This window comes from Xiphophorus maculatus, chromosome 15, assembly GCF_002775205.1.
Source record: "Xiphophorus maculatus strain JP 163 A chromosome 15, X_maculatus-5.0-male, whole genome shotgun sequence".
NCBI classification, from domain to species: Eukaryota; Metazoa; Chordata; class Actinopteri; order Cyprinodontiformes; family Poeciliidae; genus Xiphophorus; species Xiphophorus maculatus.
The window spans coordinates 18,759,195-18,783,715 of NC_036457.1; the positions used below are offsets into that span (position 1 = coordinate 18,759,195).

At 41.0% G+C, this 24,521-nt stretch overlaps 1 protein-coding gene across 1 annotated transcript in view; it reads left to right on the forward strand.

Annotated features, from left to right (window-relative positions):
* Window positions 1-24,521, forward strand: part of tshr (thyroid stimulating hormone receptor) — a 32,015-nt gene that overhangs the window by 3,686 nt on the left and 3,808 nt on the right. The window contains exons 2-8 of the mRNA XM_005809931.2: window positions 2,610-2,681; window positions 3,957-4,031; window positions 13,499-13,573; window positions 15,271-15,345; window positions 16,033-16,110; window positions 16,578-16,646; window positions 21,381-21,458. Coding sequence (XP_005809988.1) covers window positions 2,610-2,681; window positions 3,957-4,031; window positions 13,499-13,573; window positions 15,271-15,345; window positions 16,033-16,110; window positions 16,578-16,646; window positions 21,381-21,458 — 522 coding nt within the window. The remainder of the gene's footprint in view (window positions 1-2,609; window positions 2,682-3,956; window positions 4,032-13,498; window positions 13,574-15,270; window positions 15,346-16,032; window positions 16,111-16,577; window positions 16,647-21,380; window positions 21,459-24,521) is intronic.

Sequence of the window (24,521 nt, forward strand, 5' to 3'; positions counted from 1 at the left end):
GGATTATTTCTATTGAATGGAATGGAAAACTTTATTATCTTTCCCCTTACTGGTGACAGAAGTTCTTCTTTGAGAAGGGCTCCATCAACAAGTATTCTGACATAATTACACAGATTCCTTAATAAATCCAGAGGAACAAGTGCATTAATCCGCATGAAAGAAATGTCCAAAACTACTTCAGTAAACTGTTAAGAGGGAAAGCCGTACTCCTTTTAAGGAGTTTAAAGTGGATATGATTTCTTGTAGATGTTTTTCCAGGCCAGTAATTATTACTGCCATTTATTGTAAATATAAAAATATTAAAGACATACTAATTACAGTCTTGGAAGCTGTGCAATACAAACATTAACGTTTACCAGAAAGAGAAGGATCTGCCGCAGTCGGTGGAATGAATTTTGTTTTTCAGAAAAATTACTGAAAGTATGTTTTTTAAGAATGAAATGTGAATGCATGACAGACAAATGTGTTTTGTGTTTTTTCTGGTGACTGTGCCCTCTACAGTTTGGAGTCCTTTGTGTGTGTGTGTAGGGGGGGGGGGGGGGTTGTGTGTGTGTGCAAGTGCGTTTATGTGTGAAGGTTACTCCATGTGTCACTGGCAGTCAGAGATGTGGAAAGCAAAGCAAAGTGCTAAGAGGGCGGCATAGTGTGACACCCTTCTGCATCTGGACGATGCATTCAGATATAATGTTTACCTTTTACAGCACGTTCCTTAAACACCCCGAGAATACCATTTGAGAATAATTTAGTGAGGGAAAAATAGTCTCCAAGAAAAAAGGTTGGACAGTTTTAGTCTCAGAGCAACCTCTGAGTTTTATGACTGGAGTTTGAATGAGATAAATTCTGAACTTAGTTCGGCATAGATCCCTAAAAAGTCCTAATCCTGTTTCTCAAACTGATAAATAAATGACCGTTGGGAATAATTTATAAACAACTTAATAAATAACTTGAAAATGCCTTGCATGGGACATCTACGCACCCTGGTTAGGACATAAAGAAGGAAATGAAGGGAGTTTAAAGCTTTCAGAGGGTGAGATCTGTATTATAATATGTAACTCATGCTTTGAAATATTGACTATTCTACACTAAAATGAGACAAATCTCTTGATAAAAAGCAAACTAGTTAGAGCACGTTCCATCCTGAAGAATAACTTGTGGTAGTTTTCTCCTTAAATCTTTAAGGTGGGCTTGGCGGACGTCTCCTTACATTCCTGGGGGAAACAGCATTCTGTTTCCAGCTACGGTGTTTTGGTGCCAGGATCTGTTCTGTGTCCCTCTGTTTGTGTGAGTTTGTCAGAGCGCGTGCGGAGAGCCGTGCTCCACCGTCTGCCGACTACTGATCTGCCCACATCACTCTGATTCATTCAGACCTGTAGTCCAGATCTCGGTTTCTGAATTCACCGATTGTTTCTCTGAATAACGAGAGGGACACAAAGAGGCTGGCTTTAAAACTTGCTTTTAGAAGAGGTATATTCTACACATTGTCCATAGCTGAGACAGAATTAACTCTGTCTGCATGTCCTCGGTGCCAGGAATTCAGCATGTCAGAGTCGCATGTGGCTACAATCTCGATTCCCAGTTAAGACTCCTAAATCCACCACAAGAAAGTTACCTACCAAGGTCACATGAAAGATGTGTACAGCCAATTTTCCTCTTATTATTACCCATTTATCTTAAAATAGTGTTCTTTATTTGCGTTTGAATTTAAAAGTCTAGGTTTTTGCGTGAAATTCATTCGAAAGTAGCTTTATTGTCTCTCTCATAACTACTCAAACACTTTTTTAACGGCCACTTGATAGATTTTAGGTTGCAGGCGCCTGATCTTAAAAACAGTCTAGTTTTTTGGTGATGCTGGTAGAGAAATAGTGTCTTTAATAAATAAAAAGAATCCAGAAAGAAATCCTGCGATAATTAGCCTTGCATTAAAGTCTGATGTAATATATGTTACAAAGCATCTTTGTGTACTTTTAAATCATTGTTTACAATGTTAATGTTTATTGTGAGTTTTGAGTATTTCTCAATGCTACGCTACGCTAAGCTAAACTAAGGTGACATTTGCCTAGCTAAGCCAATAGGCTTTACTTGTCAAACAAAAACATTATTTTACTAAATTGTGATTGATGTTTTTTTATATTTATACATACAGTCCCAATAAAAAGTATTCACCCCGTAGATTTCTTTTAGATTATTTATCTCAATCAACAGATTGTGACTTTTTTGATGAAAAGAAATGCAACAAAACCCCTTTGATGTCAAAGTGAAAACTGATTTCTACACTGCACACTGCAACAGCAATAAAAATTTATTTAACATAAAATATGTGATCGTATAAATATTCAATCAATCAATCAAAGTCAATGGGAAGTTCCTGCAAAGATAGTGAAACATAACATACTTATTTCTTTCCCCCACTCTTCTCTTTTCCTCTTACATGATTGTCTGAAACGTTTTTGTTGGCTCTGTGATGGACAGGTTGCCTGTTTGGGTAACCTCTCCATCTCACCTTGTGATTCCTGTAAATGGACACAAATCCTCCTGCCACACTGAACAGAATTAGGCCGGCAGAGAAAATTAACGAAGGATCGATATGTTTTTTTGCTTTCTTTCACCAGATTGCTTTCTGACACCAAACTCTCGTCTATTCCAGCGAATTCTTTTGCCAGCGTGGTCAACATCTCAGGGATGTAAGTGCTTATTTTTCTCTCTTATATGCATGTCTATGCATCTTCACATCTCTTTTTTTTGCATTCACTTGCTGTTTTTGCAATACCTTACCTTACTGCCATGTTTTACCCTTTGCCTCTCCACCCAAGTACAGTATCTGCTCTCTTTTCAGTATCATTGCTGAGCCCTAATTAAACCTATAGAAGGTTTTCTTCAGTAGGAATGTTGGCCCTTAAACCACAGCAGGCTCGGACATTCACTGGGGAGGAGCTTTGAGTGTGTGTTGGACTCCCAGTAGGGGTGGAGATTTTCTGTTGAAGTAAGACGTGACATTTCAGTGCCCTCGAGTTTTGCTCTTCAGCTGTCTGGTGCATGTCCAAGATCCGCATGAGTGGAGATGGACTTGGACGAGAAGTTTTCTGTGAGCCTCAAGTGTCTCTAGCTAAAGTTCCTACTGAAGAAAGAAAACTTAAGGGGCCAGTGTTAGGTAAAATTGACTTTTTTTTCTGCTTGACATCATGTCATAATGTTATATTCCATCATCAAAAACATACCTGGATTGTGGCTTTGATTCTTTCATGCATGTTTGAGAAATCCTTTAATCTCCCATGGCAACCATTGAGTTGTGCAAAACACCTGGGTGGACCTAGCCCCGCCTTCAAGACGTAGCTCATCCTCAGATTTGCAGTTTCCGAGCTTCCGCTTCCCAAAGCAGCTCTCCCCCACGACTCCCTCGCTCAGCTCCTTCAGACTAGCCAGCAGCAATTAGCAAACACCTGGTAGAAATGCGCATTTGTGTTAGTATGCAATTATCAACTTATTACTTGAATATGGTCGCAAAACAACAATGTTATCATTTATCACACTAAATACTGGGACAATTGTTTGTCCATCCAAATGTGTTATTGTGACAGGCCTAATTACAACAAAGTACAGATGCAAACTGGTAACACATGCAGCCCAGGAGTCAAAGGTATAACTTTATATGAGCAGCAGAAATCCACAGATCAGTTGGGAGAGTCTTATAGAACTGTTAGCCATTCACTACAAATCTGACCTTTATGGAAAAGCAGCCATATGTGACACAAAACTATAAGAAGTCATATTAATGTTAGAAGTCATGTGGACAAAGGTTCTCCAGTCAGAAGACAAGAAACCGAACATGCAAATAAAAAGCCATATATTATTTTCCTCACGCTTCACAATCATGCACTACTTTCTGCTGATCTACAACATGAAATCCCAATGCATGTTTTGAAGAAAACGGACAATATTTGCTGGATTCTGTCTTCCAGATACATTTACGTGGATAAGAAGCTGCAGCGGCTGGAGAGGCACTCGTTTTACAACCTGAGGAAAATCACCCACATGTAAGTCGCTAATGGGGAAGGAAATGCGCTCTTTATCGATCCCCTATTGACGAAACCGATCCATTTGCTTAGTGGAGAGGAACAGAATGCTTCATTTCGAAGGCTGCATGTGGCTAATGAGAGTCGGTAGCTAAGTTCATTAGCCACAGAAGTTGCTGTGGCTAAACTCCACAAATTTAAAGAGCCTAAAAAAATTGTCATTTTGGGGATTTCCTGATGCTGATTTGCAACAAATCCAGTGAGTTTAACTAAAGTGAGCTATGTTATTCTTGGTTTCACTCTCTAAAGCGTGTAATGGAGGACATCTCCATGTTTACATATCCATGTAAACAGCAGCTTATATCAGTGAGAGATTTATGGCTGCACATTTGTCTGAATAAAACATTTTCCACTGGAACACCCACTTGTGTGTTCTATAATATAAGATTAGTCGCTACAAGTTGGAGCATTTCTAAAACAACGATCCGTGTTAACATATAGGGAGCGCGACTACAGAAATCAAGCTTAAATGACCTAAATCCGCATTTGGCCCACGCTTCCATCTTAATTGCCTTCGTCTTTCCTTTAAAGCTGCTGAGTTCCAGAGCTCGGCATCACAGACGGGAGCCATAATCCAAACTGCCAGCTGAGGGCCATATCTGGGTTAGGAGGGTGTGTGTTTTTGGATCTTCTGGGCCCATTTGCCACTGATTGGTACAATCTAGCGCCATACCTAAGATAATGGGATCTCTCTCAGGTTTCCTTCAGGGTCAGACAAAAATGAATGCTCCTTTTCCTGCCGGCTACGCCAGGCAGACGGCAGCTGTGCATGAAGGACTGGAGCAGGGGAGGGAGACTCAGGGTTTTTTTGTGTGCAGTTGTTTAATTTGAGACATCCATTTCATGAGTAATGGCAATGCAAATCCTTTTCATTTTCGAGATCTTAGCTTATCGTCACTATTCGCAGGTCTTTGCGTTTTGATCCCTTTCTTGTTGTTTTTTTATTTATATTGTATATTCAGTTCATTTATCTGCTCTTTATTGTTAGGAAGGTGTTTCCATAAAAGCATATTCTGTTGTGTTTATCGTCTTAGTTTGTTATTGTTCCTTTCTTTTGTTTTGTTGGTCGTTGAGTGTTAGTCCGGCTCCCCGTGTTCATTAGTTTCCCTCCCTCAGTTTCCCTGTTTTCTCCTAGTCACAACTGTAGTCAATTTCCTCTTATTAGTTCATCCGGTTCCTTTGTCTGTAGCTGCATTTCCATTGACCATAAATTTGCGCAAATTGGTATTACGAAAATAAATTTGCTTAATGGAAATATAGCAATTTCCAAAAAAACTCATGTTTTTCGTCAATTTCTGCACAGCCGGGTTTTTTTTTTTTGTGGCTGTATCCAAATCAGTGTATTTCACAAAACTGCAATGCAAACACTGTTTTCGCATCATATGAGTCATGCGATCAACAACCAGATGTCACTACTGGTGGAAACGACGACGACGATGACGACGACAGGAAGTGGTAGAAGGAAGATGTAGTAGTTGAAGATGGTGCTTTACTTCTTACATTTTCTCAGTTGCCTGGACTTTTACAGATTCCGAGCACTGGTCAATCCAATGAGTGTTGTCAAAAAAATGACCTTTCTATACTGGCAAAAGAGAAACTGCACTCAAGATGGCGGCGAGCCTTGGCCTTGTCAAGTTAAAAGCCACTCTGGAACCTTCAGGATCTGACTTTCTCTGAAATCTGTCCCTGTTTGTGCCCAGTGTGCAGATGTAGTTTTTCCATTTGTTTGACAAAGATTGGTTGGGTAGAAGATTGACACCCTTGTTCCAAGTTGCACAGCAATCATGGTACATGGAATGGAAGCCGAAGTGACTCTGAGGAAGATTATTGCCAGGCTGTGGTTTGTGGCAATTTTGAATATAATCTCGAAAGCCACTGGAAAACTGCAGTCCGAAATGTAGACTTGACACTTAGTGACATCACACAGAGAAGATTGAAGGGTGCATGCCGTTTAGTTTAGGCCAGTGGAGTTCAAGCACGACTTGTATCCGTCTGTATTGGGTGTTAGTAAAGCCAGAATCGACTCGAGGGATTGATTTATCCCACGCCTTCACTGGTACCTTCAAACCCAATGCCCCTGCGCAGGCTTCTCTTCCTCATCATAAGAACACTGAAATGCTCAAGCTGTTCCCAAATGCTGAAACGAAATGTCTGCAATCTAGAGCAATCGGCTCATGAAACGATTGGAAGCACAGGCGTCATTCCACGGCTTCAGAAATCTTCCCTGATGTAATGCCTTCTTTGGTAATATTGCACTTACTGTGGAGATTTTAAAGCAAAGAGAATTGTTCTTCTATTCAGGTATGTTGACTTCTGTTTTGGGAAAATAAGACAAGGAACTAGAAGGCAACATGCAGAAGAAAGGACTTGATACTTGATCTGACGCTAGATCCAGGGGTGGAAATTAAAATTTTTCTCCACCAGCCACAGTGGCTGGCAGGGAATTTTTTTTTACCAGCCACTCAGACATTTCACCAGCCACTGTTTTTTTTTTTTTCCTTTGGATTACAAACCCCACCTGTATAAGCAAATTATATAAAATATACGGTTTATTCTTAACTCTATGAAAACCGATTTACTGACAATAAGGTTGCCATACATATGTACGTGTACAGACTAATTTAACATAACAAGGCGTGGACACCTTAACAGAGGTGTAAAGCAATAAGTTCACTTGAAGTAATTACTAACAGCAAATTTAACTAACCCTAAAATTCATTTCTGATGTTAAACATTTCCACATTTAGGCTACAACTCCCCCAGATAGTATTAAGTTAAGATGTGTCTGGTGATTTTTTTTAAAACATTTTTAAATGGTTTCAATAGCTGTTCTCTAACTGTTCTATTTGTTTCCCCTTACTTATTATGTTTTCTATTGAAATTCACAATTATTCTTACTTTTACTAAAAACATCTCAGAACGTGTTCATTATTAATTCCACAGCCGTCATTATTTCTGTGTTATCCCAGAGTTTTTCTGACTACCTGCTAGCTTAGCGTTAGCTTTCCCCACTCACTCACACCTGCCCTCCTGTCTCTTCGTGAACATGTTCACTCCTTTTCACCGAGCAGCAGCAGCTAAACTGAACTCTTCCTCAATCTGTCCCTCGTCACGTCTACCTCATCATCCTCCTCCAACGATAATAAATCCCCTGAATCGCTAAGTCCCCCTCCTTCTCTGTGGAAAATATCATAATATGAATATTATTATTGGTGGGTACTTCAATTAATGATGCATTAGATAGATTTCCTCCAAAGGCTAATACAAATACAAACACGGTTCTAGAAAACTTTATGCTAGAAAACTAGAAAATGTGTATTTCCAATAAAAATGCAAGTGTGAATGCTGAATGCTCAAGCTGAATGCTTTTGGTGAAAATGGCAAAAGCGTTTGAAGCGGACCCGAGACATGAACTGTGAAACACAACGGACATTTTATATTGTAATTCTCAATTCTGCCACACGATGAAGAGGTTTCCCCATGGGTGAAAAATTCTTAAAATGCTGAATATTATACAAAGTATGAAGGTTATGAATACCAAGAGATATAGCTGGCATTAGGAGAGCAAGCTGAGTAGCATAAAAGTTGAATGGTGAAAATATTTATCTAAAAGCAACAACTTTGAACCTGAACTGTCAGCTGAACTAGAACTCTGACACCAGAGCTGCTCTACTGTTAAGCTATGGGCTTGTTGTTCCTCAAGCTTCAGAAGCAAAAAGCCTGAACCGTAAATTCCCCGTTACTTGGCCTCTGACACTAACGACAATAAACGCACGTAATATACTTGAAAACAAGGTAAAAACATTGTCCGTTAGAATGGATAAAAAATGTTTAGATACTTAAATAGCACATTTCTACAAGAAAAATGTCAGAGAATATTGTCTACTAGCATAAGCTAAAGCTAATGTTAGCCACAAAGTTTAAAGAAAGTAAAACTCACCTTTGTATCTGTGAACGTATAACGAGGCGAACATCTTTAAACCTTTCTCCAGCTTACTTGTTGGGGCTTCGGATCGATGTACCTCATTAATTGTTACCTTGGACAAGCCCTGCAAACACCCAGTGTAAAGAGCCTTTTTCAATAGATCGGAAACGATTGAGCCGCTTTTCCCCGAACGCGGAAGCTGAGGTGCAAAGAGCCCATAGTGTGAATGAATGCCTACAGCATTCACACTGATAAAAATGGGTAAGGGGGGTAAAGAGGAGGGACCAATGGTTCTCTGGCCCCCCCTGTTCCGGCGAACCTGCGCAGGTCACTTCCAGGTCAGACTTGTGGGAAAAATTTATTTAGTGCCCACAAATTCTTTTTTTTTCATAGCGCATGTTCACTGTGAGCTATTAGTACCCCAGCAACAGTTGCCATGCTGCTGACAATGATGTCATCAGCGTGACTTCAAATGTCTGTGTCATGAGGCCCTTCTAAGGATGCCATTGTGATGTCATAAAGTCCATGACATCACCAACTGATCAGTTAATTCTCTGGTCAGTCAACACAAAATTCATTTGGACATTTTGGACAGCGCATTAAAGATGAGTGACGAAAGCTCCCAGAGTGAAGTTTATGTGAGACCTAAGGTTTCTTTTTGGGTAAAAGTTAAAAAAACTTGCTCAAACAAAGTCCATCCAGGTCAAACAACCCCAGATTATAGAAAGAGAAAATTTCTCAGTCAACTTTTGTGGCAAGTCATTGAAAGAGTGGCTGATGGACCAACTCTGCATCTTGTCAAAGAAACCTTTTGCGAGCAACACCGCAAAGTTTTGCTTTTACTGTTGAGAAAAACAGGAGAAGTAAATGTGGCTGTTCTATCAGAAGTATCGGAGGAACTCAGTGAAAGGATTTTCCAAAGTCTCTCTAGAGATGCTTTCCACTACTCTTCTGGACTGAATTTAACTGCCCTTCTTGATTACCCAGATGGACACGCAGTTATTGTGAAAAAATTCAAACGTCACCTGGACAATCCTGTTCCCCCCAGGAAAATATTTACATCTACAAAAAGAAAAATCAGAAAGACTTTTTTTCCCAATAAGGATTTGTATTCAGATGAAAATTGCCTGAGTGAGGATTACACTCAGGCAGACATGGGTCCTGAACAATTTTTGAGGGACTCGAATGAGATGGGTATCAAACGGGGAACCGAGGATGAAAGGAGAGATATGGTGGAAAAAATTCTTTGGCGATTGATTTATAAGTCTTGTCATAGATCTAGATATGCCGCTTACAGAATGAAGCACACCCACTCCGTCCACAAAAAGCTTGCCCCAAAACTGTGGGAAGAATTAAAGGACATAGATTTTATCTTTTTTGATGAGATGGAAATAAAACTCTCCGAAGACATCTTTAAACTTCTCGGCGGCAATGATGACGTAGTTAGAAAATTGCTGTTTAAGATGATAAAAGGTGGCAACCCGATAGTTTTTTACAAGCTCACGCAGTGTTTCCGAAGAACCCTGGCACGACCCAGGAAAATTCACCTGAAGAAAGATTATCTTAGAGAGGCTTGGAGGTGGATTCAACATGCTGTCTGTTGTGGAGACGACTCAGACGTTGTTCAGACTCAAGAACCCTGTAAGAGTGGAGTTGAGCCAGCCTCTGAGTCAGGACGGACCTCCGAGTCAGAACGGACCTCCGAGTCAGAATGGACCTCCGAGTCAGAATGGACCTCTGATTCAGGATGGACCCCCGAGTCAGAATGGACCTCCGATTCAGGATGGACCCCCGAGTCAGAATGGACCTCCGATTCAGGATGGACCCCCGAGTCAGAATGGACCTCCGAATCAGGATGGACCTCCGAGTCAGAATGGACCTCCGAGTCAGAATGGACCTCCAAGTCAGGTCTAGGATCTGAGTCAGAACTGACCTCCGAGTCAGAACTGGAATCTGAGTCAGGACCTGCCTCTGAGTCGGCACTGGCTTCTGAGTCAGGACCGGCCTCTGAGTCGGGACCTGCCTCTGAGTCGGTACTGGCTTCTGAGTCAGGACCTGCCTCTGAGTCGGTACTGGCCTCTTGAGTCAGGACCGGGATCTGAGTCGGGACCTGCCTCCGAGTCAGGACCTGCCTCTGAGTCAGGACTGGCCTCTGAGTCGGTATTGGCCTCTGAGTCAGGACCGGGATCTGAGTCGGGACCGGCCTCTGAGTCGGGACCTGCCTCCGAGTCAGGACTGGCCTCTGAGTCAGGACTGGCCTCTGAGTCGGTATTGGCCTCTGAGTCAGGACCGGGATCTGAGTCGGGACCGGCCTCTGAGTCGGGACCTGCCTCCGAGTCAGGACTGGCCTCTGAGTCGGGACCTGCCTCTGAGTCGGTATTGGCCTCTGAGTCAGGACCGGGATCTGAGTCAGGACTGGCCTCTGAGTCGGGATCGGCCTCTGAGACGGGACTGGCCTCTCAGTCGGGACTGGCCTCTGACTCGGGACTGTCCTCTGAGACGGGACCGACCTCTGAGTCGGTACAGGCCGCTGAGTTGGGAAAGTCCTCTGAGTCGGGACCGGCCTCAGACGGGACCAGCCTCTGAGTCTGGACCGACCTCTGAGACGGGACTGGCCTCCGAGTCTGGACCGACCTCCGAGTTGGGATTGGCCTCTTAGTCCCTCTGACTCGGAATCGTCTTCCCAATCGGCACCTGCCACCGAGTCCCTCTGAGTCGGGACCGACCTCTGAGACGGGACCGTCCTCCGAGTCAGGCTGAGTTGGAATCGTCTGAGTCGGAATCATCTTCACAATCAGCACCTGCCACCGAGTCCCTCTGAGTCGGGACCTTCCTCTGAGTCAGGACCGGCCACCGAGTCCCTCTGAGTCAGGACAGGCCTCTGAGGCCCTCCGAGTCGGGAGGAGTTGAAAAAGTGAGCACAGAAAATACACCAACTAAGATGTTGGCTAAAAGTCACAAACCGACGGAAGACCGTGACTTCGCTGAAAATATCATAGCAAAGCTGACGATAAACGAGAGAGCGGACGATCTTCAAGCAAGCATAAGTGATCTCAGAGATTCAGTGGATTATATCCATGCTGAAATGCAAGAAAAGATGACAGAAACCGTCAGGAGAGTTGAGAAATCAGAAAAAAAGGTGCTGCAAATGGAAAATAAGCTGCTCGAACTTTCACGTTATAAAAGAAGATGGGACTTGCGGCTTTCGGGAATAAATGAAGAAGGAGAAGATGTTCGTAGCAAAGTTATTTCCATTGGCCAGAAGACAGCGGCCAGGATGCAAAGAAAAACTACCAGACGTCATCGACAGCGTACACCGGCTGGGTCGCGTTACAGGCACGGGTCGTCCTCGAGAAGTGATTATCCAGTTCTCCATGAGACACTACAGGGATACGGTATGGAAGGCGGCCAAGCAGTCATCTTTTCTGAAATCAAGCAACCTGCGCTTCAAGGAGGACTTCTCCCCAGAGAAGAAACATGCTGTGGCCACTGGTGAAAAAAGCATGCGAAGAAGGGAAAACAACCTTTTACATTGGTCCCAGAGCCTTTGTTATTGACAAAGGAGGAAAGAACTTGAACCTCCTAATGACTAGAAGACATCTTGAGAATCAGAACTAAGAGTTAGGTAATGACATTTAAATATCAAAAAAGATCTGTTTATTATATAATTTTTCTGTTGGGAGAGTTTGTTAGATTTTTTATCGGTTAGTCCAACAATTTTTTTCTGATTGGGCTTATGCGTTCTTTACCTTTTGCTATCGTAGTTTTTCTGACCTGCCCTGTCTCGTATCCGCTCACTTTGCTCGGACTCCGGTTAGCTGAAATGACGCTATTTATAAACTTAGAAGGGAGGGAGGGGCAGTCCAAGGAGGACTAGGGGATTTCATTGGATAAACCCAATGTCCGTCAGTAAAATCAACCAATGGGCTGTCGCGGTCGATGAAAATTATATTTCATGTACTTTTTTTGTTAAATTATGACAACCTAGGGCCGCCCGTCCGTATACAGTATGTGCATTAGTCTGTATCCCAGACGGTCAGTCCTCCCCTGGACAGAAGTTCAAACTGAGTGGAGCTTTTTTTTTTTCGGTTCAAATTGTCAACCCGCCACTGTGTGTTACTTCGATTTACCCGCCACTTAATACTTTTACCCGCATTTGGCCAGTGGCGGGTGCTAATTTCCAGGCCTGGCCAGATCGTGTCAAAATATACCTAACACTTAGTTCAATGATAGCTAAAGGCACTTTTTGCCTTATTCAAAGTAATCAGACAGGAAATGGGTTGAGAAAAACAGGAAGACATGCAACAAAGGTGCAACAGATCTCATGGGGACAAATAGCTTCCATATATACTGTGTGGTTCCCACTCTACCGCTATGCCATATGTTGCTGCAAACTGCTAAAAACATCCATAAATCAGGGTAGTGTAACTCTGTCTAGAGTTGGCCAGTATAAACTATATCTACACAACGCTTTTCTTAACCTGTGGTGGTTCTAAGGCCAAGAAGCCATTAAGAACACTTGTGTATTCACAAATGTAATTAAAATGCTTCAAAATTCAAACTGCGGGGCGTGCCGTGGTGGCATAGGGGATAGCGCGACCCATATTTGGAGGCCTTGAGTCCTCAACGCGGCCGTCGCGGGTTCGACTCCCGGACCGGACGATATTTGCCGCATATCTTCCCCCCTCTCCTTCCCCGTTTCCTGTCAGCCTACTGTCACATAAGGGACACTAGAGCCCACAAAAGACCCCCTGGATGGGGTAAAAAATAAAAAATTCAAACTGCGTTAAAGATTTCATGTTCAGTGTAGAATATCATAAAGAAATCTGAGCTGTTCAGATTGGAACATGTTTGATGATGGTCAAACATGTTCCAATTTTCTTTTTAAACCACCAAAATAGAAATTTATTTTAGTATGCCGTTGTTTAATTCACCATGCTGCCCTGGGAAGAAGCCAATGGAGACACCCACTGAATAATTGGTAGAACTTAAAGGCTTTTGTTAAATTTTTACGTTTTAGGTTTGTCTTTATTTATTATTCATTGGCAATATGCACACCTTTATATCTTGCAGTCATTGTTTTAACATTTAATATCCTCTGCAGCTGGGAATATCCTTCACAGTTTAATAGTGGCAAAGGATCTTTACTATACTATCAATTGTTAAACAGTCTTGTCATATTCATATTTTTGAATTGAATATGATTTTAAGGAGTGAAACTAAGAGCCAGAGTAGACGTGAAATAAATCCGCAGTCCTAAATGCCACATGGCTTTGTTGGTGTTTGTTCTGGTTCGGGCGACACGGGAAATATGCTAATTAAACACTAATTAGCCTGTTTCCAGTGCGGTTTTTCCTCCTTGATGTCGGCCCCACCTCTGTTGGATGCCAATTTTTAGGATCTAAAACCAAAAATTAGACTCAGCCGCCTCTTAATTAGACTTGCAATTAGGTCATTTAGTAAAATATATTTCTAATTTCTGAAACCTCTCTTTATTTTTCAGAGAGATTCGGAACACAAAAATGTTGACGTTTGTTGATCCAGAAGCTTTTAAGCATCTCCCGAACCTCAAGTACCTGTAAGTATTCTCAGAAGTTACTTCCGCACTCTAATGGTACTAAAATTGAAAACATTGTTTAGATGTTTTTAAAAAGTGGCATTCTGTGGAGTTCCTATTAGTATTCAGAGTTGTCTAACTTTGGAGAAACAGAGATACGTTCTGACTGGAAATAGTCATCTTAAAGCAACTCCTTTCTAAAATATCAGATCAGTTCAATCAAACACTGTTTGTTTTTACTGCACTGATTTTTTATATACCAGTTTTTACACATCAGGTTTGCAGTCCCAAAGAAAATCCAGAATTAAAGAATCTTTTTAAATGAGACATGAAATAAATGACTTTTTGAATGAGCCAGAAATGAACAAGAGAGGGGAGTCATGGAATATTTATCTATGATGATATCAATCTCAAAACTGTAGGATAATTTTCAGATGGACCTCCAGCGTGTATATCTTAAATGAAGCACACATATACAGAAAAAAATTCCCTTCTCACCCACCGCGGGTGGTTCTTATCCTCTGAGTTCGGGTCCTCTACCAGAGGCCTGGGAGCTTGAGGGTTCTGCGCAGTATCTTGGCTGTGCCAAGGACTGCACATTTCTGGACTGAGATGTCTGATGTTGTTCCTGGGATCTGTTGTAGCCATTGGTCCAGTTTGGGGGTGACTGCCCCGAGGGCCCCGATGACCACAGGCACCACTGTGGTCTTCACCTTCCAGGCCCTCTCCAGTTCCTCCCTGAGGCCCTGGTATTTCTCTAGTTTCTCGTGCTCCTTTTTCCTGATGTTGCAGTCGCTTGGTATTGCTACATCTACCACAACGGCTTTCCTCTGTTGTTTATCCACTACGACAATGTCTGGTTGGTTCGCCATTACCATTTTGTCCGTCTGGATCTGGAAGTCCCACAGGATCTTAGCTTTGGCGTTCTCCGCCACCTTTGGGGGTGTTTCCCACTTTGATCTCAGGGTTTCCAGTCCATATTCTGCACAGATGTTTCTGTACACTATGCCTGCAACTTGGTTATGTCGTTCCATGTACGCTTTCCCTGCCAGTATCTTGCACCCTGCTGTTATGTGCTGGACTGTCTCAGGGGCCTCCTTGCACAACCTACACCTTGGGTCTTGTCTGGTGTGGTAGATCTGGGCCTCTATTGCTCTGGTGTTTAGGGCCTGTTCCTGGGCGGCCAGGATGAGGGCCTCTGTGCTGTCCTTGAGTCCAGCTTTTTCCAGCCATTGGTAGGATTTACTGATATCAGCCACTTGGGTTATTTGCTGGTGGTACATCCCATGTAGGGGCTTGTCCTCCCATGATGGTATCTCTGGCACCTCAACCTCCGTTCCCTGTTGTCTGAGATATTCACTGAGCACATTGTCTGTTGAGGCTTTGTCCCTGATGTATTTATGGATCTTAGTTGTTTCATCCTGGACTGTGGTTCTCACACTCACTAGTCCTCTGCCTCCTTCCTGGACTAGTGAGTGTGGACTAGTGAGTGTGTATATATATATATATATATATATATATATATATATATATATATATATATATATATATATATATATATATATATATATATATTTATTTGAATGTGTTTCCTAATGGCTGTCAGTTGTGCTACATTTTAAAGATATAATTCAGCAATAAGAAATTATGAAAAGATGTGTTTAACTCTCTATTTTTGCACTTTGTATTATAAACTTTGTCACTCTCTTGTAATTCAGGGGGATTTTGAATACTGGCCTGACTTTCTTCCCTGCTTTAAACAGCATCCACTCAAACGACATGAACTTCATACTGTAAGTTTTGTTTTACAGTCAATAAGAGCTAACTATGTACCGTTAGTCAGTTCTAGAAAGCCAGATGTTAAGCAGAATGATTCATACACACCATGTTTGCATAGTGAGTAACTGGCAAAAAGGTTGTTACCATCAGTTTCTGCTTTACATCACGAGAAAAGCATCAAGTCTTTGTAACAGAGTCAGTTGTTTTTTTTTTTTTTTACAGTATAGTTATTTCAGAGTTCTGAGAAAGTACTTTGTACATTGTAACTTTCACCAGTAAATTAAAGACTTGTGTACCTAAAGTATATGTTTTATTATGACCCCAAAATCTCTGGGACATGTCAGTGTGTAACTTTTTTGTGTTTTTGATCCTCTGTCATGAATCCCAATATGTATCAAAATTTGATAGACGGTTCGGTCACAGAGTGACGTAGCGCGACTTTGGAACTTAGCTCAAATATCTCAGAAGGTTTTCCTTGACAATTCTTCTACCATCGCCAGTATTGGTCGGATGAACCTGGAGTTACGTCTCCATTTGCATTTGTATCCTGGAATGTTGCCTCCAATCCCATAACCCTCATGCTTTTTGATAAATAAACTGCAATTCTTCCTTTGTTGTCCGAATCTAATTCCCAGATGTAACTCTTCCTCTTATTTGTTGCATATTTCATTTCCTCTCTGTTCTTTTCATCTCGTTTGCAGGGAAATTGTTAATCATCCCTCCATTACCGAGATCCCCGCCAACTCATTCCAGGGCATCACGAGCGAGTTTCTGACAGTGTGAGACATTTGCACGCCACCAACAGCAACTATATGTCCAAACATCTATTAGAAAAATAAATATGCAGAAAAAGCCCCGCAAAACAAATATAAATACGTAGATAAGATAAATACTTAAGAAACATTATCTTTAAATCCAGCCAAATCCTTAAGATAGGCCCTTCAAGAAACGCACAGCTTGACCTCACTTTAAAAACACGTTCTCACATGAACGCCGACAACATAAACAAGTACACAGACGGTCGCTCGTGTTCATGTGTGTGGGAAGAGAGCTAAATGTTTGGTGTAAAAGCCACAAAATTACACAGACGGTTTTACTCCAAAGTGAGAAATAAGACGATTCCTCTGAGCTCGGCTGGTAAAGACGAGACTGATCGGCGAGGCAGATGGAAAGTATTTCCATCCAAGAACATTTATTATACCACCTTCAATGGGGTTTTTTAATATGGAGCTTCGTTTTTATCCAGAATGCTGTATGGAAATGGCTTCAGAGAGATACGGCATCACGCCTTTAACGGGACAAAGCTGGATCAAGTGTGAGTATTTACATCATGGTCTAACAGGATAATGTTTTTAATTTGCCTTATCTTACTTCTTGTATTAATTTATATGAATCAGTTTCAGGGAATTTATTTTTATTCAGCTTCTTATAAACAGCTATAAACACTCCAACGTCTGTTTGGTTAATTCAAGCCTTATTTACAAGTGGACAAAGGTTTAGGTCCAATGTCACAGTTGTGTATCTGTAGCTAGATCTGAAAACTGCTGTTAGCAGATGCTCTTCATCCAGTCTGATTGAGCTTTAGCTATTTTTAAATAAAAAAACTGGAAACAAGTGATGCCACCTAACATGTAAACCGGTAGATCCGAACGGTGGAGCTTCAGCTATTCACAGTTTTGTTTTCGCGGATTCACCTATTTGCGAATTTTTCTGTGGAACGTAACGCCAAATGATTGGCAGAAAATCCAGCGAATTTGATTGCGAATGTTTTTTCGTAGAAATTACGTAAGATCTTCTAAATGAAATGCAGCTTGGAAAGCTTTAACACCAGGGCGCAGACGTGCAGTGCTACTCAACATGTTATTGGTTGCGGTTTGCAAAGTGCTGTACCTTTAAGAGCAGAGCTGACAAAGACCATGGATGTTAGCTTCTGTGGTAATGATAAAAAGGCTTCTACTTTGTGTATTAATGCATCTTAAAGTATATTTAATGTTCCAACTATATGAGTTTTTGAGGAGGTGGGGTCTAACTGTGCAATTGCCACTGTAATTGAATTCAAAGGTGGGTTTTTTTCAAAGTTTTGCTTCTCTTCCACATAAAATCCCAGTAAAATGCATTATGTAACTTTGTTAATGTAGCGTTACAAAATGGGAGAATGTTCAAGCGGTGCGGATACGTTTCCACGGCGTGTAGACGAAAACAGTTTGGGCTTTGTTTGGAATGTGCGGGTTCTAACTTCATCGACAGGCTATATCTGCTTTAAAAATCTGAAGAGTAATGGAGACGATTGTTGTTACAGCGTTGATTAAGCATGAGACCATCGGAGCTGTTTGATGTTTTAGGGCTAATGAGAAGCTAAGCTAACTCGTGGTTTAGTTTTTCCTCCTCTTTTATGAACAAGCATAAGAGTGATGGCAGTCTATTCATCTTCAAAGTCTTCTTGGAGCCTGACACAATCCTCATTATTCAAGCCACCCACATTTTGTGGACCTGCCCAGAAAACTTACAAATAAAAAAAAGATTTTTTTTAGAGAGAATCTAAGTGCACATTAAATAACTATTATACTTTTCAAGCCCATCAGCTCACGGTCCGATGTGCATTTTCATCTACAGTAATCTGACAAAAACTGAAGTATTTTATTCTCTACATCCGATTGATGTTTTCTCATCATTTTATTTTAATTTTTAGGTGTATTAAAAATGGTGCTAAATGTGGCTCAGGTTCACCGATTAGATTTAAACCATTTAAGATAAAATCAAGGGTTCAATGCACCTTAACTAAAGTAACAGAGTGTAGTCATATTTCAGGGAATTTCACTGAAGTTTGTTATTTTTGAATCAAAAGGTTTGCGTTAACGCTGCACGTTTTCACGCCAACTTGTGCGTACGCCATAACGTTCTTTGTGCGTACGCAAACGTTTATACACAAGGTCCCTGGTGTGACTCTGATGATGTTTCCATCGACTTCTTTTTATGTGCATTTTTAAGTATCACATTCAAAAAGATTGATGGAAATGTCAAAATTCAAAATAATGACCTCAATTTTCCAAAATTCTTCTGAGACCTCGATGTCTCTCTGCGTAGCCTGGCCGATTCACTACAAGTACAATAGATGGAAACACAATTAATTAGCTTTTTTTTGTTTGTTTTTTGGAACATTTTAAACGCTTTCTTAAAATTCGCATGACGAATTGGATTGAAATGTAGCTTGCGACAAGTTTGCTGGTAAAATGCATAATCTGATTTGGTTCTACTTTGACTATAATGTCAATCCTGATCAAAAAAAAAAAATTAAAAAAGCCATTTACAACAAGCTAAATATGTTGGAAATGTCCAGTGTCTCGGCAAATTTGTGTGAGAGATTAAGATTCTGGGCTAATCAAAGTATGATAGGGAGAGATTAGGAGATTTCTCCCATCAGAGAATATAACTTTAATAAACAACTGCAGAAATCTGAAGGAATTTCCTGGTAAAGGCCAGGGGCAGATGCCAGACGTGGTTTCCCGTCATCGTCATGCTCTCGGGGTGGTTTCAATAGTCACAACCGCGTGGACAAAATATTATTTTGGGAAGCATCACAACATGTTTTGAATTCATAAATACTACCTTGGAGTCTTGCATTAATTTTTATCAAGAGGAAAATACCGTCAAGAATTGGAAATTATGTATTATGTGTAGGTAATTCAGAATTTGAGCTAATAAGTTGTCAGACGTTGACCTTTTGAAAAGCAAAGAGCAGAAAAGAACTATCCAGAATATTAAATACTGTTAAAATCTAAATCTTAAACTGCAGTACAACACATAGTACACAAATGCAGTAGTTCAGTTAAGCATCACTACTCTGAATCTCCATCATACACGCATTCCAACTTTTTGATTTGGGGTTTTAGTTCAATTAGGGACCTTCCATCTTGTCCAGAATTGCATTAAATATCATTTTGCTTGGATTAAGCCACCCCTGACATCTGGGATGTGTGTTTCCTTACCCAGAACTGTACTATGAAAGCAAAGGGATCAAAGCTGGTTCTCTTTGAGTCGTTTCATATATACTTCAAAATGCCCGTGTCCAGCTCTTGATTAGAAAAGAGGAATTTTTGTGTGGAAGAAGAAAAAAAAAATCCAAGAGTGGCTAACGGGAAGACCAGTGAAAGAGATCTCCTCTAATATACACAAAGTGAGATTCCTTCTTACGTTTGTGGAAGTCAGTCATGCGAGAAACTATTCCTCCCATTTTTGCTTTTTTTTGGGTCACGCTTAAATGTTTCGGATCATCAAACAAATTCTATAATCAGACAAAATTAATCAGAATCAATGCAACCATTTGTTTCAAATAAGGATCTCATAATGAATTAAAAGAAAAAGCTGATGTACAAATCAATAAGTCTCAGTATGAAAATGTAGCTAGCAATCTCTTGTTAAATCATGAATTAACAACATATTTTGGTTCGATTTCACCAGACACACCCAAACCTGTAGAAACAAGGAATCACATGGTGTGCATTCACACCAGCCCAGATCAGCTTGCTTTGCTCAAACTTTAATTCGTTCGTCTAAAAAATCCAATCCATTTGGGTAAATGTGAACACGTAATCAACCTGTGATGCGGACCTAAAAAGCGAACTCTGATCCGCCTAAAAACCTAGGTCTCGGTTCGGTCGAATTGAACTCTGGCGCAGTTCGAATGCATATCTGAACGCCAAGCGGACCGGGGATCGCTCCAAAAGCAGTAAGCGAATTACAGTGCCAAGCATCCTGGGTAAATACGACAAAAACAAACGCAAGAGTGTAGCTAGTAAAAGAAACGGTACGTGGTTTTTTGCAAAAGACAAAAAAGAAATACTACAACCGCTAAAGTTTTAATGCGACTCCATCTTTGTTTACATTTCGTGAAGAAGGAAGTTGCGCTCAGTGTCTTCGTCAGAGGTTTTCATGTTGTTTCCTTCAGTGGTTCTTGGTGCACCTCCGCAGGTGAGGAGGTGAACAGCTTTTTCAATTAGTTTGGATCGTTTGATGTGGTGCACTGTGAAATTGAACTGCACCAGCTGTAACAAGAGTTGCAATTTTGGTCCCCAGTCGAACCGAGTCTTTCAAACTATCAGGTGTAGCAACATTCTAGTCTGCCAACTTTTAGTAGGCTGAAACAAATTTAAAGAATGGAACACATCCTACAACTAGTTGTGAAAACTGATGGACCACTGGCTTCACAGGAAATCCTGAAGGAAAATGCCAATGGTCTGGCACACCAGGAAGTCTACCTCAGAATAGCTTTAAAAAAAAGATGATTTAATGATAAGTCTAGATTTAAATTCAATTGAAAGTGGGACGCACTATCTGGTACAACCATGTATGTATATGTTCCCATAGCAACATATTTTGCATCTACTCAGGTTATCTTTGTCTGATCTTAAAATGTGAAGATCAAAAACATTTAAGTGTGACTAAAAAAAGCACTTAAATGCTTCCTTATATTGTAAGACACTCATAAGGAAGCAGAAACACACTCCTTTTTCTTCCCCCCTCATCCACTTTTCGCCCTCTGGTCCAGGGACCTGCATGTTTTGGATATGAGGTATTAGTGATATTAAATTAAGACTATTTCCTCACTTTACAACCCCAACGCTGTCCTCGTGTCTTTGTAAGAGTCCAATTAAAGCACTGGTCTGCAACTAGTGAGTCTTACCACACGGGTGTTTGTGTTGGGAGTCCGATTTCCTCCGAGAGAAGAACCGATCCCAGCACAGCTTGACCAAGATAAACACACCCCTCCGTTGGTCTATTATTCTAATTAGATTTAAGGGATTTGGGGAGACGTGTCTGAAGGTGCTCCACGTTTAAGGAGAACACCTTCGTACCTCATCGTTTCCAATTAGAATCAACAACATGCGGTAAGTCAGTGAGACCTTCATCTGTCCTGTTTCGCCCCGTCTGATGAGAGGAAAATAAACAGGAATGTGGAGTGATGAGGCTTGAGAAAATATTATGGCACACCGGACAGAAATGCGCAGCATTTCTTCTTCTCCTGTGAATTTCTGTGCTCTCTTTCGTCCAGCGATCTACACAGAAACGTGTTTTTGACCAGGATGGACGGCCGGGCTTTTGCAGGAACCATCAGTGGCCCAACACTTCTGTAAGTAACCAGCCAGCTTCAGAAAGTCAACTGTTTGTATTAAACCTGTCGCAATAAGCTATTGATCTCTTAATTGTGTGATGAATTAAAATGAGCTCAATAATTTCCATTGAGATGATTCATATTTTATGAAGAGCAGTTTTGCTTACAGAAACATCCCAATCCATTTTACTTATAGCTTCGGTTGTGTGTGGTTATTTGGTTCAGTTTTATTTATTGTGTTTTATTTTGGATATTTAAAATGTCTTCCAGTTCAAGTGTGAAGCATTGTTTACAAAATTAAAGTCTTTTAGAAATTTGAACTTGTATTATTATCCCATTATCATTACTTGCAAATAGTCTCAAAAACAACAACATGACAAACAAAAAACACACTGAACAAGTACAAATAAGTATGGTGTTTAAAAAAATGGACAGCATGTGTATTTCTGCATAGAAAACAGTGGCAGACATTTTACAAAAACATTTGTGCAAACAACAGTAGGAAAGCTATTTGGAATAATAAAACGGCAAATAACAGCAGAGTCATGAAGGCTTGTTGAGTTTTGTTGGGAATGGTTAGAAATGGTTATAAAGTAAAACACCTTCTTTGCGGAAGGATCTGGGGTAACGCTTTTTTTTGTGCACCTCGGATGCAGCAATCTGCAGTTTTTCCTTTGACATGATTTGTAAGTTAAACATGAAGATCATTGTGTGACAAATATCCTTACATTTTATGCCAGGTTTTGAAGAAAACATCGCATTGCTTTTTGCTTTGCTTTGTTTATGCAACATTTGGTTTTGTTTTTTTCACACGTGTTTTTAGAAATTAAAAAGTCCCCATATTTTTTTTACTCTCAAATGTGGCAAACGAATAAAAAGCTAATAGGCGTCTTACTGGTCTGCTAATTATTCACACTGTGTCAAGTTCCTGTGAAAATTCATCAAAGTCCTTCTTCATACTACGCTGGCTAGACGAGCGATGCCTGCAGGACGGGATAAAGTAAAAGATCTTTCCCCCACAGCTGTGATGGGATGGTGTGACTGGGAAATCGGACACCCACTGTGTGCAAACGCGATGAAGAAAGTTCAGCCGGACGTTGCTGTTATTTTCTGCTCTCCTTTCTTACTGAAGCATCCTCGATGACACAACCGTTTAGTCTTAGCCGCATCTTGTCCGGCTCGGTAAACAGATTTGCACGCAGGTCATTTACTTCTGTTCCACGAAGGAACATGTCCTGAGTGAGGTCACCTTCATGAGGTCATGAGTTAAACATCTGGAAATGACAAAATCAGACCTACACTAGAATCTGCGCTGCCTCACACAATGAGCCCCGTGGGAGGAAAGGAGAGCAGAGGACGGAGAAGTGTGTGGAAATGGGACAGCAAAAAAATAGGACAGATTCTTCGAAAATATGCAGAGCTGTTTCTTTATTTTATCAAATTAATCATTAAGTTGAGTTAAGACATGTTAAGGAAGCTAAAAAAGATGCAATAGAGAGCTTGGAGTCTTGGAGGATGTCGATGCAGTTGGCACTCCCCTGCATGTCTCTGTCCTTAGCGAGGTTGGCCTGACTTTGGCATGGTGGCTTAATAAATACCAAATGCAATTACTGAAAGATGAAGGACTGAGGAGTTCATGTGAGGAAACAGATGGAGACTATTGTCTGGACCAGGGGTGGGCACTCCTGGTCCTCGAGGGCCGGTGTCCTGCAACTCTTAGATGTCTCCCTGGTCCAACACACCTGAATCCAACAGCTGAATCTCCTCCTAAGTGCAGTCAAGTTCTCCAGAGTCCTGTTAACGACCTCATTATTTGACTCAGGTGTGTTGAAGTAGAGATGCATCTAAAAGTTGCAGGACACCGGCCCTCGAGGACCAGGAGTGCCCACCCCTGGTCTGGACTGTCACTGAGCCCTCTGGACTCACCATGACCAACCCCTCCTCATCACCCCGCATGGTGATGGGTCTAGACCTCCACTGTCATGACTTGGAGTGTTTTCACACCTGATAGTCCGGTAGACGCGGTTTGATTGGGGACCAAAATCACATTTTTAGCTGGTGCAGTTTGCCTTGTCACTTCACTGTGTCAAACGGTCCAAACTCTTTGAAGAACCCGTTCCCCCTGTCGACTGTGGTGGCGCTGCACCAAGAACCACTGAAGGAAACAATCGGAAAACCTCTTGAAGAAGACACTGACCGCAACTTCCTTATTCACAAAATATAAACAAAAATGGAGTGGCGTCATCTTTTAGCGGTTGTAGGATTTCTCTTTTCTCTCTGGTAAAAGACCAAAGAGCCTTTTCGCCCACTAGCGCTAGACTTAAGTGTTTGTTTTGGTCGTATTTACCCAGAATGCCCTGTGCTATAATTCTCTTCCTGTTTTTGTAGCAGTCTCCGGTCTGCTAGGCATTCACACATGCATTCAAACATCGCCAGAGTTCACTTCAACCAAACCAAGACGGACCAGAGTTCATTTCTTTTTTGGTTCAGAATTCGATTGCACATTCACATCTCCCCAAACGAGTTAGTTTGAAGATACCAATTCTTATACATAATTCATAAATAGACAGATTAACTACAACTTCTAAAAGTTCTGTTTTTGTCTGTAGAGTATACTGAGGAAAAAACTGCATCTCCATGAAGAATTTTTTTTAGCAACTTTTGTGTAAGATTGTGTGCTTCTAAACTGCTTCTTACGATACTTTTTGTCTTTTTTGACAGAATGGACTATCTTTGCCCTATCCAACATAAAACTGAGTTGTTCCTGTTGGTAATTTTCACTAAAAGGTGCCAACTTTAATACGCAAATAGATAAATTACTCTTTAAATGAATTTATGTTGCTATAAAACCTTGTAAAAAAAATCAGCTTCTCCATAAAATCTTGCTAACAATGTGCACCAAACAAAAAGTAAAAATGCGCAGTGGTGTGTGAACAAAGACATGGATCATAATGGACTATTATGGTTCTGAACCAAACTTGGCAGACTTTTATTGTGTAGTTTTCCCTTAAATGCCTTGAATCAGTTCCCTATTGAGCTTCTTGATACTGTTAAGAACCACTGATAACAGGATCCCTGCAT